This window comes from Cebus imitator, unplaced genomic scaffold, assembly GCF_001604975.1.
Source record: "Cebus imitator isolate Cc_AM_T3 unplaced genomic scaffold, Cebus_imitator-1.0 Scaffold73, whole genome shotgun sequence".
NCBI classification, from domain to species: Eukaryota; Metazoa; Chordata; class Mammalia; order Primates; family Cebidae; genus Cebus; species Cebus imitator.
In genome coordinates, this window is record NW_016107388.1 from 7,219,409 (window position 1) to 7,234,066 (window position 14,658).

The window sequence follows — 14,658 nt, forward strand, 5'->3', positions numbered from 1 at the left end:
TGATATTTTATCAGATCTGATCAAATAAGTGCTCACTTTTTGGTTAACTGAATGTATCCTTTAATTTACTTGAAATTTCAGTTTTTGGTTTTACCATTACTCGGTAGCTCTGAAGCCCAGTGGAGATAAAGCTAGGCTGTTATGTAGTGACTGCAGCTCAAGAACCATTTCCAGTTCAGAGCTGACATTGTTTGGAATGTTTGCCGCATAGCTAGCACATGTGCCCATTTCTCATGAGGATAAATTTTAAAAGGATATTTATATCATGTATTCAAATACATCAGTTAAAATAGCATTTTGTTGAATTAAGCATGAAAATGTTTCATTTTCAAACCAGTAGTGTATATGATTCTAATGTACACTTTTTTTTTAGTGGAGTAAAAGAGCTAAAAGTTGTTTGACACATTCGGATATAATAAAAATAATAAGTGACAGATTTATTTTATCAAATATTCAGGTTCAATCCCACTAAGGGCCTTGATATGAACATCCAACTCTACTAGGAGTGAATAGGCAACACAAATATGCCTTTACTTTATGAGGTAAATATTATTTTTCTTAATTATGAAATTAATATGTATTTTTAAAGCTGATGTTGAAAAATTATCAACATAAAAAACTGATTTATAAGGTCACTATTTATAATTATCTCTCTTTCAAAGGTATTATATATTACCTATTTTAAAATTAAATTAGGATCAACTTGCATTAATATGTTTTTATGAACATATTATGTTCGAAGTCCATTGAAAAGACTGTAATGTCCTTATTTATGAAGCTAAAAAAAATGGATAGATAACTTGAATGCTTAGAAAAACAGTTGGTGTGTAAACTATGTCCAGGAAATAAAATTGACACTTTTGAAAGCTTCAGTAATCCTTGGTAGACTGTGATGCTTTAAGCATTACGAGGAATTGCAAATAGTTCATCCTTATAACACTTTTTCATTCCCATGTTTGAGGCTTAAGCTATTGGTGTTTCCTTTCAGTTTCAGTCTAAAGTTCATTTGTTTTCTTTCTCCTTTTGAAAGAAGCCGTGCAAGTGTCCACTCCAAGGTAGTCACCAAAGGCAATCAACATTTTTCGAGACATTATTCTAGGAGAAAAGCAGAGAAAAAATTATAATTCTTTAAGAAGAGTCAAATTAACTACTTTGCAAAGAGTAAGTGCAAATTATACAAAGTTTAAAATGTCACTTAATGGGAGGGCTGAAGAGGATAGTTCTGTGTCACATCCAAGTGCCATCACCATCCTCAATGCAAGTGGCTCTTGACCCTGGCTACACCTTGGAATCACTGGAGCTTTGAAAAGCCCCAATGTTCAGGCCACACTTTATCCCTATATAACATCCCCTGAGTTCTGTGGAAGACTACATATATCCTTACTTACTAGACTAACAAAAGGTAGAAAAATCTAGAAAGAAAACTGGACCAGTTAAAGCCGAATCTCTGGAGGGTAGGGCCCAGGTATCCGTGGTTTTAAATATTCCCTGGGTAATTACAATGTGCACCCAAGATGAAGAACCATTGTTTTAGTTCTTTGAGGATAGAGGCTGTATCTTCAGTTCAGTTTTGCTCAATTCAACTCGATGTGGCAAATATTTATTGCATGCTAATTACACATTAGGTATTGTCCTAGGCTAGGGCAAGGAGCAGGAAACAATTCAGACAATATATTTTGTCCTCAGGAAACATACAAGGTAGTAAGTAACTACAGGTGTGATGAGTGTGCCAAAAACCAGGATCAGCTATGATGGAATGTACAATGAGGGACCTAGCTAAGCAATCAGGGCAGCTAAGGTTGCACAGGAAATACATTGGATAGATATAAATAGTAAGGAAAGTACTGTGTTTATCAATAACATAATTTTGTAATAGTGAATCTCTGCTTGTGCCTTCTACTCTGCTAGTTCTTACAGCAGAGGAGGAGTATTTCCTGAGGGTAGGAACTTAAGCTCTGTAATCAAATTGGAAACTTGGGTTTGAAACTTTGTTGTAGCATATATTAGTTGTTTAACCCTGCAAAAATTACTGTCTTTAAACCTCAGATTTCCTAAATTGATAAAATTCACAAAAAGCTATCAGCACAGTAGCTGGCAGGTAGTAGTCACCCCATAAATGCTAGATGTGGACCTGGGTGGAATCCATTAACAAATACCTGAAACTCGTAGCACAGGCCTTGTATGAAGTTGCTGGAGCTATTTCACAAAATAAAATGAAGAACTTGTAAAATATTCTTAATATATTTTTTTTGGCAACACACTTGTGTTTTTTTGTCCTTTGTTTTCAAAGTAGAGCTCTACACTAATCAAACTAGTTGACCAAAACCAAAAATACAAAAAACAAACAAAAGCCCCAAATAATTTGTGTTACTTGTTTGTGTTAAAAAAATGTGTGTTCTGCAAGACCTAAATAATTGTTCAATTTAGTCAGTGCCTGAAGCAACCAAAACACAGCGATAGTCCTATAAGTTGTTTCTGCACTATTAAGATTCTTCCTCTTACCATTAAAAAATACATAAAGTTTTTTTCCATGCAAAAGAGGTAGCAGTGTTTGGACAATTTGTTCACAATAACCAGAATGATAGTGAGGCCATTATTAACTTACTGTTTAAGAATCAATGCAATATATAAAAATTTGTGTATCATTAAAAAAACTTGTTCCTCCAAAATAGCATTTAAAATTTCTTTGGCCACATACTCCTGCTCCAGAATTGGTAACAGAAATGGATACCTGGAATAATAATAACAAATAGTGACATCAGCAGAATGGTATTTTTGTTGTCATCACAGGGCATTGATCATTAAATTTCAGATATGAAACTATAACATACAGCTGTAAATATTCAAACAAAATGTAAATCTTAGGAACTGCCTTGTGTTTTCTCTTATGATCAGTATTGGGACCAGTGCTAATATATTTAATTTCCTGGAGTGAACTTCCTGCTTTGGTGATTTTCTCTGTGTGATAGTCTAAACATATGGAAGTAATTGCTTTTAGATTTTTTCTTTCTTCCCTCTCTGTTCCTCCCAAACATCAAATAGGTATACAGATATTGATCGACTTACGACCTATGCAACTTAAGACCATTCGACTTTACTACCACAATGGCTAGCCATGACTGCTCCGCGTCTGGCAGCGCAAACGTTGCCCAGCTGGGCGCATGACAGTGCGGACCAGCTTCCGGCAGCACTACCATCTCCACGTGCACCATTTCAACTGTTATCCCAGACTCAGTACAGCAATTTGTGTTTTGTGTCTTGGATATTTTTCATCAAACCCCTCCCAATAAACTTCTTATACATTTCGAAGCAATGGACCCAAACATCAAACGATTTGCAAGGATTGAATGGATGGCGCACGATGTGTTTCATCCGTATCGTGAAATTTATGAAGAAAAAAAGAAACATACAATTCAGACAAAGCTCACCATGTTTATGAAAAAACCAGCTCCGGTAACCCCAACTGCTGCCTCAGATGATGACATCAACGATCTGCAGCCAAGCACCAGCGGCCAATAAAATGCTTCATACATGTTTATATATTTTGATATGTTTTGCAATTGGGAAAATGTTTCTTATGGTATTTTTTACACCTGTAGTTTGTATTTTTGTATGCACCTGTATTTTGTAATTTTGTATGTTTTGCAAATATTAAACCAGTTGTACTGGTAATGCAGTGTTTTACTTAAACCTGACAAATGTAAAAATAAGAAACGAAATGGTGTAGAGATGATACAAATGGCATAAAATGAACAAAGCAAATTATGATATATAACAATAATGAAAGAAAATTATGATAAAATATGACTTAAAGATTTTTATAACATCATTTCACAGTACTGTACATATAGCCTACTCAACTTACGACCAAATCGTGTTACGATCGGTCTGCCAGAACCAATCATGGTCATAAGTAGAGCACTAGCTGTATACTATTAAGAAGCAAAATTGCGGCCAGGCACGGGCCAATTGGTGATCCCAGCAATTTGGGAGGCTAAGGCAGGTGGATCACTTGAAGTCAGGAGTTTGAGACCAGCCTGGCCAACATGGTGAAACCCCGTTTCTACTAAAAATACAAAAATTAGCCAGGTGTGGTGGCCCATGTCTGTAATCCCTTGGGAGGCTAAGGCAGGCGAATCACTTGAGCTCAGGAAGTAGAGATGGCAGTGAGCAGAGATTGTGTCACTGCACTCCAGCTTGGGTGACAGAGATTCATCTTAAAAAAAAACAAAAGAAAGCAAAATAGCAAACTTATCTTACCAAAAAAGTCTCTTGAACATGTGTAATGTATCAGTTTAGGCAGATCATTTTTACAACATTAAACAGAAATAGATGTTTCTGAAATCAGTAGTTGAAATGGATCAGAATATAAATAAATGTCACATAAGGTATTTGATATTTTATACTTTCATATTGTTCTGCTTAATTAGTTGAACCACACTCTCTCAAAAAATTCTGATTATCTCAGCTGATTTTGGGAGTCTGATCAATTTTCTACAATTGAATGTTGACAGTTAGTCTTTATATTTCATTCTCCTAAAAGTTTTTAGAACTATGGCCTAAAGGGCTCCAGTGGTTATTTAAAAATAGAATCTACAGATCGTTGTTTCATTCCCTACCATTTTAGGATTGTGAATCTTTCTTCTTCTGGAGACTTTCATTTTTATGTTTGTTTATCTAAGGACACCAATTTTATAAAAGTTACCATTTAACATCACTGCCTTCTTTGGGCACCATGCTCCCTTATCCTGGCTGGTCATATTCTTTCTGTGATCTTAACACTCTAGCTTTTAATAAGACTTAATCACATATTATCAATTCTTACTAATATTATTTTAATAATAATGTTAGAAACAAAGTAAAGAAAATAACCTAAAAATGTATATAGAGTATACTTATATTAGCTATAACTACCTATGTACATATGCATGTTTATTATAAATGCTATTTATATAAAACGTGTATAGTACATGATTCACCACTACTAATAAAATATACATTACTTTTTGTTATAAATTCCATATAATCAATTACTTTTCACAGAATGCTTTTATTGAGTTTTGTTGAATTCTTGCATCACATGTATTCTGTTGCACAGATATGACACACTGTGGCTAACCGTTCATCAGTTGATGGATATTTGGATTGTTTTCACCTTTCAGCTGTTATGAATAATGCTGTGTGAACATTTGTGTACAAGTTTTTGTGGGGACATGTGTTTTCATTTCTCTTGGATATATACCTAGGAGTGGAATTGCTAGGCCATGTGGTAATTCTATATTTAACATTTTGAGGGATTGTCTGAACAATATTAAGTCTTCCAATCCATGAATGTGGGATTTATTTTTATTTAAGTCTCCTTTAACCTCTTTTGAAGATGTTTTGTAATTTTCATAGGGTAAGTTTTTCACTTTTTTGTTAAATTTATTCCTAAGTATTTTATTATTTTTGATGCTGTTGTTAAATAGACTTGTTTTACTAATTTCATTTTTGGATTGTTCATTTCAGATGTGTGGAAATACAATTGAGTTTTGTACATTGATTTTGAATACCTGTCCTTTGCTGAATTCATTTTGTAGCTGTAATTGTGTGTATGTGTGTGTGTGTGTGTGTGTGTGTGTGTGTGTGTGCATGTGTATTCTTCAGAATTTTCTATATACAAGATCATGTCATCTGAAAATATAGTTTTGCTTTTTTTCCAATCCGAATACCTTTTATTTTATATTTTGTCTAAATGTTCTATTGAACAGGAGTTGAATCAGAGTGGTGAATGTGGATAGACTTGTCTTATTGTTGATCTTGGGGGGAAATCATTCAATTTTTCAGCATTAAATATGATGTTAGCTATGGGTTTTTCAAAGACGCTGCTTATCAAGTTGTGGAAGTTTCCTTTTATTTCTACTTTCTTGGCATAAAAATCATGAAAGTGTGCTGGATTTTGTCTAATGCTTTTTCTGTGTGTTTTGGGATGATCATGCAGCTTTTGTTCTTTGTTCTACTGATATGATGTACTGTATTAAATTCTTTTTAAATATTAACCCAATCTTGCATTTCCAGGATAAATCCTATTTGGTCATGATGTATTAATATGATAGGTTGCTGGATTCAGTTTGCTGGTATTTTATTGAGAATTTTTGTGTTTATATTCATAATAGGTATTGACCTTTGGTTTTTATTTTCTTGTGATGTCTCTGTGTAGTTTTAGTATCAAGGTTATTCTGCCCTCATAGAGTGAGTTGGGAAGTGGTCAGTCCTCTTCTATTTTTTTGTAAGTTTTTAAAATATTGGTAGCCATTCTTCTTGAAAAGTTTTATAGAATTTTCCATGAAGCCCTCTGGATCTGGGATTTTTCTTGTGGGATTTTTTGTTTTTTTTGGTTTACTAATTTAATATCTTTGTTTTAAGTCTATTCATATGTTGTTTTTCCCTCTGAAGTCAGTTTGTTAGTTTGTGTCTCTCTAGAAATTATTCAATTTCATCTAGGTTATCTAGTTTCTTGGCATGTAATTTTTGTAGTATTTCCTTATAGTCCTTTTCCTTTCTGTAATGTCACCAGTAGTGATGTCCTCTTTTTTATTCCTGATTTTAGTAGTTTGAGACTTCTCTGTTTTTTCTTTCTTGGTCAGTCTAGTTAAAGTTTTGCTAATTTTGTTGATCATTAATGTTGGTTTTATAGATTGTTCTCCAGTTTTCCACTCTCTATTTCATATATTTCTGCTACAGTTATTATTTATGCTTGATTTGAACTTAGGGTGCTCTTTTTTATAGTTTCTTAAGGTGGAAGATTATATGTTTGTTTAAGATGCTTTTTATTTTTAAATAAATTTTTCTCTAAGCACTGCTTTAGTCATATTTCCACGTATTTGTAAATTTCTCAAAATTTCTTCTGTTTTTCATTTCTAATTTTATTTTAATTTTATTTTGTTTGAAGAATATACTTTGTATGATTTTATTCCTTTTAAATTTACTGATGGTTGTTTTATGGCTCAGCCTATAGCCTATCCCAGAGACTGTGTTATGTGTGCTTGAGAACGTGCATTCTGCTGTTGTGTGGTGGAGCATTCTACAGATGTCTAATAAGCATACTGGGCTTATAATTCTCTATGCCCTTTGATCACAGGGACATCCTTTAATAATTTTTTTCTGAGATGGGGTTTTGTTCTGTTGCTCTGACTGGTGTACAGTGGCACAATCATGGTTCGTTGCAGCCTGGACTTCCAGGGCTCAATCCATCCTCCCACTTTAGCCTCCTGAGTAGCTGGGAACTACAGGCATGGAACACCATGCCTGGCTAACATATATATATGTATATTTTAGAGGCAAGGTCTTACCATGTTGCCCAGGCTGATCTCAAACTCCTGGGCTCAAGCAATCTTCTTGCCTCAGCCTCCCAAAGTATGGGGATTATAGGCAGGAGCCATTGTGCTCAGCTGATAATTTCTAAAATTATATTTTTTTCTGGGGCACATAATATGCATGTTTACCTATCAGAACCAATTTAATATTTATAATCTCTTAATTCTAGTGAGATGTAGGAACTTTACCCCTATATAGCTGTATTGCCTCTCCCACTTTTATGCTATTGTATACATTTTATCTATATATGTTACAAACACAATGATACATTATTGTAGTTAATACTTTATAAGTTTTATATTTTCAGGAAGCTGAGAGAATGAAGGAGAACAATTACATGTTTATAGGGTTTGTTGTATCAACCTTCCTCATTTCTGGTTCTCTTCATCTCTTCCTGTGCATCTGAGTTACCATCCGGTGTCATTTACTTACTTCAATACAACTTTGTCCCCACTCACCCCCTTTGTGCTCTAATTGTCAAAAATATTATGTTTCTATATGTGGTAGGCCCAATAAAACTATTATACAATTTGTATTTATAATCAATGAAGGGAGGAGAAAGAAATATACATTTATACTGTCTTTTAAAAATTACCTACTTTGTCGCCTTTACTGTCACTCTGTTAACTTCATATGGATTCAGATTACTCTCAGGAGTCACTTGTTTTTGTTCTGAAGAATTTCCGTTAGTATTTCCTGTGAGGTGGTATACTAAGCAACAAATTATCTGTTTCGGTTTGCCTTCCTTTTACCTTCATTTTTGAAAGAGACTTTTTGCTGGATATAAGACTCTTGATTGATAATTTCCCCCCCAGTACTTTGCATATGTTATCACACTGCCTTTTTGCTTCCATTATTTCTGTTGAGGCATCAGTCATTAATCACAATTGGGTTCCATTGCACATGATGAGACTTTTTTTCCTTTTGCTGCTTTGTTTGTGTCTTTTAACATTTTGACTATGCTATGTCTGGGTGTGGAGCCCTTTGTGTCTATCCTACTTGGAGTTCATTGAGTTTCTTAAATATGTAAATTAATGTTTTCATCAAATTTAGAAAGCTTTTAGCCATTGCTTCTTTGAATATTTTTTTTCTGCTCCTTTCTCTATATATTCTTTATTTTTTATTTATTTATTTTATATAGAGTCTTGCACTGTTGCCAGGGCTAGAGTGCAGTGGCACAATCTTGGCTCACTGCAACCTTCACCTCCGAGGTTCAAATGATTCTCCTGCCTCAGCCTCCCAAGTAGTTGGGACTACAGGTGCACGCCACCATGCCCAACTATTTATTTATTTTTGTATTTTTAGTAGAGATGGGGTTTCGCCATGTTTGCCAGGCTGGTCTTAAACTCCTGAGCTCAGGTGAGCCTAAGCCTCTCAAAATGCTGGGATAACAGCAGTGAGCCACTGTGCCTGGCATCCGTGTATACTCTTTTTATGTTATTCTTGTCATGTATATATTTATTTGTTTAACAGTATCCGAAATTTCTCTGAAGCTCTTTTTTTCTTCATTTTGTTTTCTCCCTTTTCCTCTGATTGCATAAGCTCTAACTATCCATCTTCAAGTTTACTCATTCCTTTTTTCAGCCAACTCAAATCCAATCTTGAATTGCTCTTGTGAATGTTTATTTTCAGTTATTTTTCCTTTCTGCTTCTAAATTTACATTTGTTTTTCTGTTTACTTACTATCTATTGAAATTTGGTGAGACATTGTCATCATATCTTTTTCACTTCTAAATTTACACTGTCTTTCTTTATACTTTTGATCTATTGAAATTTGATGAGACATTGTTATAATAACTTCTTTTTGTTTTTCAAACAGGTATTCTTTTAGATCTTTGAAAGTATTTATAATAACTTTTTGAAATTTATTTGCTAAGTCCAACATCTGAGCCCTTTTGAAAGCAGTTTCTATTGCCTATGTTTTTGCCTGTGTGGGGGTCATACATTTCTATTTCTTTGAGTAACTCCTAATTTTTTGTTAAAAAGTGGACATTAGGCCGGGCGCGGTGGCTCACGCCTGTAATCCCAGCACTTTGGGAGGCCGAAGTGGGTGGATCACGAGGTCAAGGGATCGAGACCATCCTGGTCAACATGGTGAAACCCCGTCTCTACTAAAAGTACAAAAAATTAGCTGGGCATGGTGGTGCGTGCCTCTAATCCCAGCTACTCAGGAGGCTGAGGCAGGAGAATTGCCTGAACCCAGGAGGCGGAGGNAACCCAGGAGGCGGAGGTTGCGGTGAGCGGAGATCGCGCCATTGCACTCCGGCCTGGGTAACAAGAGCGAAACTCCGTCTCAAAAAAAAAAAAAAAAGTGGACATTGCAGATAATATATTTTAGGAACTCTGGACAATACTCTACCTTAGGGCTTGTTGTTATGGTTGTTTGCTTGTTTATTTATTTACCGACTTGGCTATACCAGTTCAGTGAGGTCTGTCTCCCCCTTCTACAGTAAATGTGTATAGCTTTGGTGTCATTCCTTAGAAGATGCAATCTTGGGCATGCACACAATCTTCCTGACTGTCAGAGATGACTGTGGTTTTAACCAGACAATCTTTTACCTCCTCTTGTGCTTGTCTCTTAGTCAAGCTTTGCCTGGCCTGCTTCTACTATCACACCCAGCTCTTAACCTCCACAATTTGCTAGCTGATTGTCCTGTTCTTTTTGTATTCTGATTCATGGTCTCACCCAATTGAAGTCAGGTCCTGTGGCAGAAGCAGAGAGATACCAGTCTTTGAGGAGACTTTGACACTCACCTGGCAACTGGTTACTCTGTGCTGTGGAGCAGGAGATCAGGGTGATATAAAACTTACTCTTCCATGGCTACTTTACCCAAATTGTCCCTATCAATCAGGATGTGAGGGCTGGAGGTGGAGATGACAGGAACTATACTGGCAATCAGCTACTGCCACTAACCTTTATGGGTATTCCACAGCCTGGACCCTAGAAAAATGGGATCTGCTAATATTCATTGCCTGGGAAATCTACCCAGAACAAGTATCCTGGAATTTGGGGAAGATGGAACCTGCCACTTGGCTGCTGAGCTTACTGGTGCAGTTCTGTCACAACAAAGAGCTGTTCTGGGAAAGGAACTGCCTTCTTCACCAAGAGCCCCTCTCTGGACTTTCCCTTCACAAAATGATCAAGCACTGTCTGGCTGAGGTTATTTACGCAATACAAGTCTTCTACTGCATGGGGCTGTCAAAAATAGGATTTGCTAATGTTCTACCAGCTATCAAATTACCCAGAATAGCCCTTTCACCCCCAGGAAGGGTGGAAGAACTGTCACTTGGTTGTCAAGTCGGCTGAAACATTATCCCACAAGGCAAGAGGGATAGTCCCAAGCCCCAGTGCCATGATCTTTTAGTGTTCTTATTGACTTTCTATACATTGTATTCAACAAATGCTTCTTGATTATTTGCATGCCCTTTGATTACTCTCCAGAGATTTTATTTTATTTTATTGAGACAGAGTCTCACTCTGTCACCCAGGTTGGAGTGCAGTAGTGTGATCTTGGCTCACTGCAACCTCCATCTCCTGGGTTCAAGTGATTCTCATGCCTCAGCCTCCTGAATAACTGGAATTACAGATGTGTGCCATGGTGCCCGGCTAGTTTTTGTATTTTTAGTAGAGACAGCGTTTCACCATGTTGGCTAGGCTGGTCTCAAACTCCTGACCTCAGGTGACCCACCCATCTTGGCCTCCCAAAGTGCTGGGATTATAGGCATGAGCCACTGCACACAGCCAGTCTCTAGAAATTTTAAATGGTTGTCTTTGCTAATTTTGACAAGCTTAATAGATGTCTCTTTGGGGAGAGATTTCCCCTATACATTTTGTCAATTCTTGATCACTTCTTGGAACTTTATTTAATTTTAAAGCTTCACTAGACTAAATAGTTTCATTGCCTCTTAGCGAGCCTTTTTATTGGCTGTCACTATGTCTCACAAATATAGCTGATTCATGTCATTTGGATTGTGTCAGTCTCTTTTTTAATGATTGTAGTCACTATACTTGTCCTTGTATCCAGTTTACACTTTTCAATATACTAATTGACTGGTTCCCTGTGTAAAAGCTCTCATATTATATTTGCATTCTAGTTTGGAGTGTTTTAATTTAACCTTCATACCAAAATGTCACTCTGCAATACTTCTGCAGAGTGGAATATTAATCATTTTTATATTAATCAATTTTATAAAATATTTTATTTTTGAGGTTATTTATACCTTTGTATTCTCTTTAGGAAAAAGTTATCTTCTCAATACTACAAAGCTAAGCATTTTCAAAGTTCTCAGTATTAATTTCTCTGTTATATTTTAATATACTAATTAGTATTTTAGGTTTAAATTTTTGCTATACCACAAGCTTCATAACTATATTATTGTCTTTAAATTGGATAAATTTATAAATTTCATGCATATTGAAATTTTCTTTTACTAAATTAGTCATTCAAATTGTTTCTATTGTTTCACTGTCCATATTTCAAAACTTTGAAATGATCAGATGATGACATATATTGGAAGATTATGTTAAAAGCAAATATTACTTTAAGAGCTAACTTACTTGGTTGTACAGCCCTGAAACATTCCAGTGTTGATGAAACATGGGCAAACGATGGTGGTTGTAATTCCAGTTTTCTTTAGAATAGCTAATTCAAAAAAGAGAGATTCAGCAAAGCCAAAGGCTGCAAATTTACTTGCAGAATAATCTGAAACAAAGTGGGGAACTATTAGTAATAGAGCTTGACGAGTTAATTCTTGGAATTATTTAAAAACTTGAATCACCTTCCTCTTTCTCTGGCTTGTCCTCGGGAACAAAGCATTCAATTTATGTGGCCAAACACTCCACTCCACACTCTTTACCCAATAAAAAGATGGAAATCATATCAGTGTTTTCTAACCCAAGAAGACCTATAAGCCAAAAGGCATATTCATTTTTTTTTTTGAAAAGAGAATATATCTCCTTCTGGAAACAGAAGAGAATGCTGGCATTATAAATAGAGCCAAATATTCCAGAGGTTTCCCCTTGGTGCAGGAAGAGCTTCTATCTATCTTGGAAGAGTCCTAATTTCTGAGTTCTGTGGCACATGGTGAAACATGGTACTCACCTGATAGTCCATTAATACCAGCTACTCCTGCTACACTTGAAATACAAACCAGGTGCACATGGTTAATTCTAATCATGGCAGGAAGGAAGGCCTTGTAAGTCTGGAAGGTATAAATGCATTTTGTCAATATTTCATTCATTTATTACTATATTTGCTTCATAAGTATTTGATGAATTTACTAATTTCGCAAATATTTATTTAACACCATAATGTGTTAACTTCTGTGGCAGTAGAAAAGTAGGTACAACATAATCATTGTTTTCAATGAGATTAAAGGTTATGATATGTTAATTTATATTATTTGATTTTTTTTCTTTTGAAATAAACTATACCAATTGAATCAAATGAAACTTTTATGTTTGTGCTTGGCTAGAAATATTAAAATCTATTTTTTTTTTGGTATGCTGAACTTTTCCATGTAGATTTTAGCAATTTATATTAAAATTTAATTACATTTACCTTCCTGGCTTTACCCTAAACAAGATCTGCCCTTGCCCTGATGGTTTAGCAGAATGGGAGGAATTGTTTAGGGAAAAGTGATTTTCACTGCAAGCTAAACACAGCCCGGTAAGTAAGGCACTACCATGTCTTAGATATATTCTTATTTCAGCACTCCCTTTCTCATTCACTATGTAAGTCCAGGTTTCTAATATCATCATCTTGTTGGCTGTGTTATTGTACCGGATACCCCGGAAATGAGTTCAATCTAAACTTGACAATGCTCATGATCTGTTTCTATGAGATTTACAATGTTAACGGTGTCAGAATTTTGCATTTAGAATTTTGGAGAGACTGCCAAGATGCGCTCAGCTACAAGGGGCCAGTAGAACAGAGAGCAGGCACCGAAACAAAGAATGAGACCTTTGTTTTTGAAATATTCTTTATCTCAGTAACCTTGTTCCAGAGCTGCCGAACTAATTGACGAGTTATTGCTTAGGTGTGAACAATTGGCCTCTTTTGACATTTCCTGTCCAAGTGTAGTGACAATTTATACATCTGTGTCTTGTAGTTGCAACATTTTTGTCTTTCAAAAGTTAAATTTTGGTTGCATCAGTCATGACTGTAGGGTAAAAATAACAAAAGCTGGTTATTACCTTTCAATCCAAAAGTGTAAACGATCTGGCCGGAGGCCCAGAGGACATCTCCCCAGTGTCTGGTGGTAGACCCAGTTAGGTTTAAGGACAGGAAGCCTAGGTATGGAGGCCCAGCAGTGGCACCACTATTGGAATCTAAAAGTTTATGAAACTTTGAAGAAAGTGAAGCTGAGAAGTGGAGTTGAGGGTGTGTGCCATTGCTACCTTTATACGAAATCCCATAGTTGGGGGCAGTGAAACTTTTCAGAGTAAGAGAGAGAAGAAATCAGTGGCCTATAATAGTTTGTCATACAGCTGAACACTGGTAAAATAAAAAAAAACATGATGAGGATAAGAAGTTACCTGTTCACAGGGTTGTAGCCACTTTCAGGAGTTTTGCTTTTTGAGACAGTCTCTCTCTGTCATCCAGGCTGGAGTGCAGTGGTGTGATCTCAGCTCACTGCAACCTTTGCTTCCTGGGTTCAAGCCATTCTCGTGCCTCAGACTCTCTAGTAGCTGGGATTACAGGCATGTGCCGCCACATCTGGCTTATTTCTGTACTTTTTGTAGAGATAGGGTTTTGCCATGTTGGCCAGGCTGGTCTCAAACTCCTGGACTCAAGTGATCCACCCGCCACAACCTCCCAAAGTGTTGGGATTACAGGTGTGAGCCACTGCACCAGGCCTAGGAGTTCAGTTTTGTTTGCTTTTCTCTACCAATTTTTTTTTTTCTGCAAATGTATCTGTGTGTATTTACTTTTGGCTGTGGCTGAATTTGCAGCTAGTTTCTCGTGTGTTCAACTGAGAAAAGTTCTCCCTCCTAGAGGGAAAACGAGTAGGTAATGAAGAGCGTCTGTTAAATTTGTAACCGCGTGTACCAGTGGAGCACTTTTTTAGGACATTCTAGATGAACTGCTCCTAGGGACCAATAACTAGTGCTCACTAGATGTATATCTATTATTAAAGGGAAGAAAAAGGAATATAAATAAGTGTGGAGTCGACAATTAGTTGATAAAATGTATTTTATCTTTTGGAAAATATTTTTAGTTCCTGGGAAATTAATACAGAATTATATATGAATCTAGGTTTGCCCATTACTCCTAATCAAAGTAAATCTGTGAACAAATC

At 35.9% G+C, this 14,658-nt stretch overlaps 1 protein-coding gene across 3 annotated transcripts in view; it reads right to left on the reverse strand.

Moving 5' to 3' along the window:
• Nucleotides 1–327: 327 nt before the first annotated feature.
• Nucleotides 328–14,658, reverse strand: part of LOC108306672 (short-chain dehydrogenase/reductase family 16C member 6-like) — a 33,659-nt gene continuing 19,328 nt past the window's right edge. For all 3 annotated transcript variants that reach the window (XM_037739720.1, XM_037739718.1, XM_037739719.1), the window contains 4 exons: nt 12,459–12,558; nt 11,915–12,059; nt 2,606–2,731; nt 328–1,095 (listed from right to left, as the gene is read on the reverse strand). In XM_037739720.1, the coding sequence (XP_037595648.1) occupies nt 996–1,095; nt 2,606–2,731; nt 11,915–12,059; nt 12,459–12,558 (471 nt within the window). In that variant the 3' untranslated portion in view covers nt 328–995. The remainder of the gene's footprint in view (nt 1,096–2,605; nt 2,732–11,914; nt 12,060–12,458; nt 12,559–14,658) is intronic.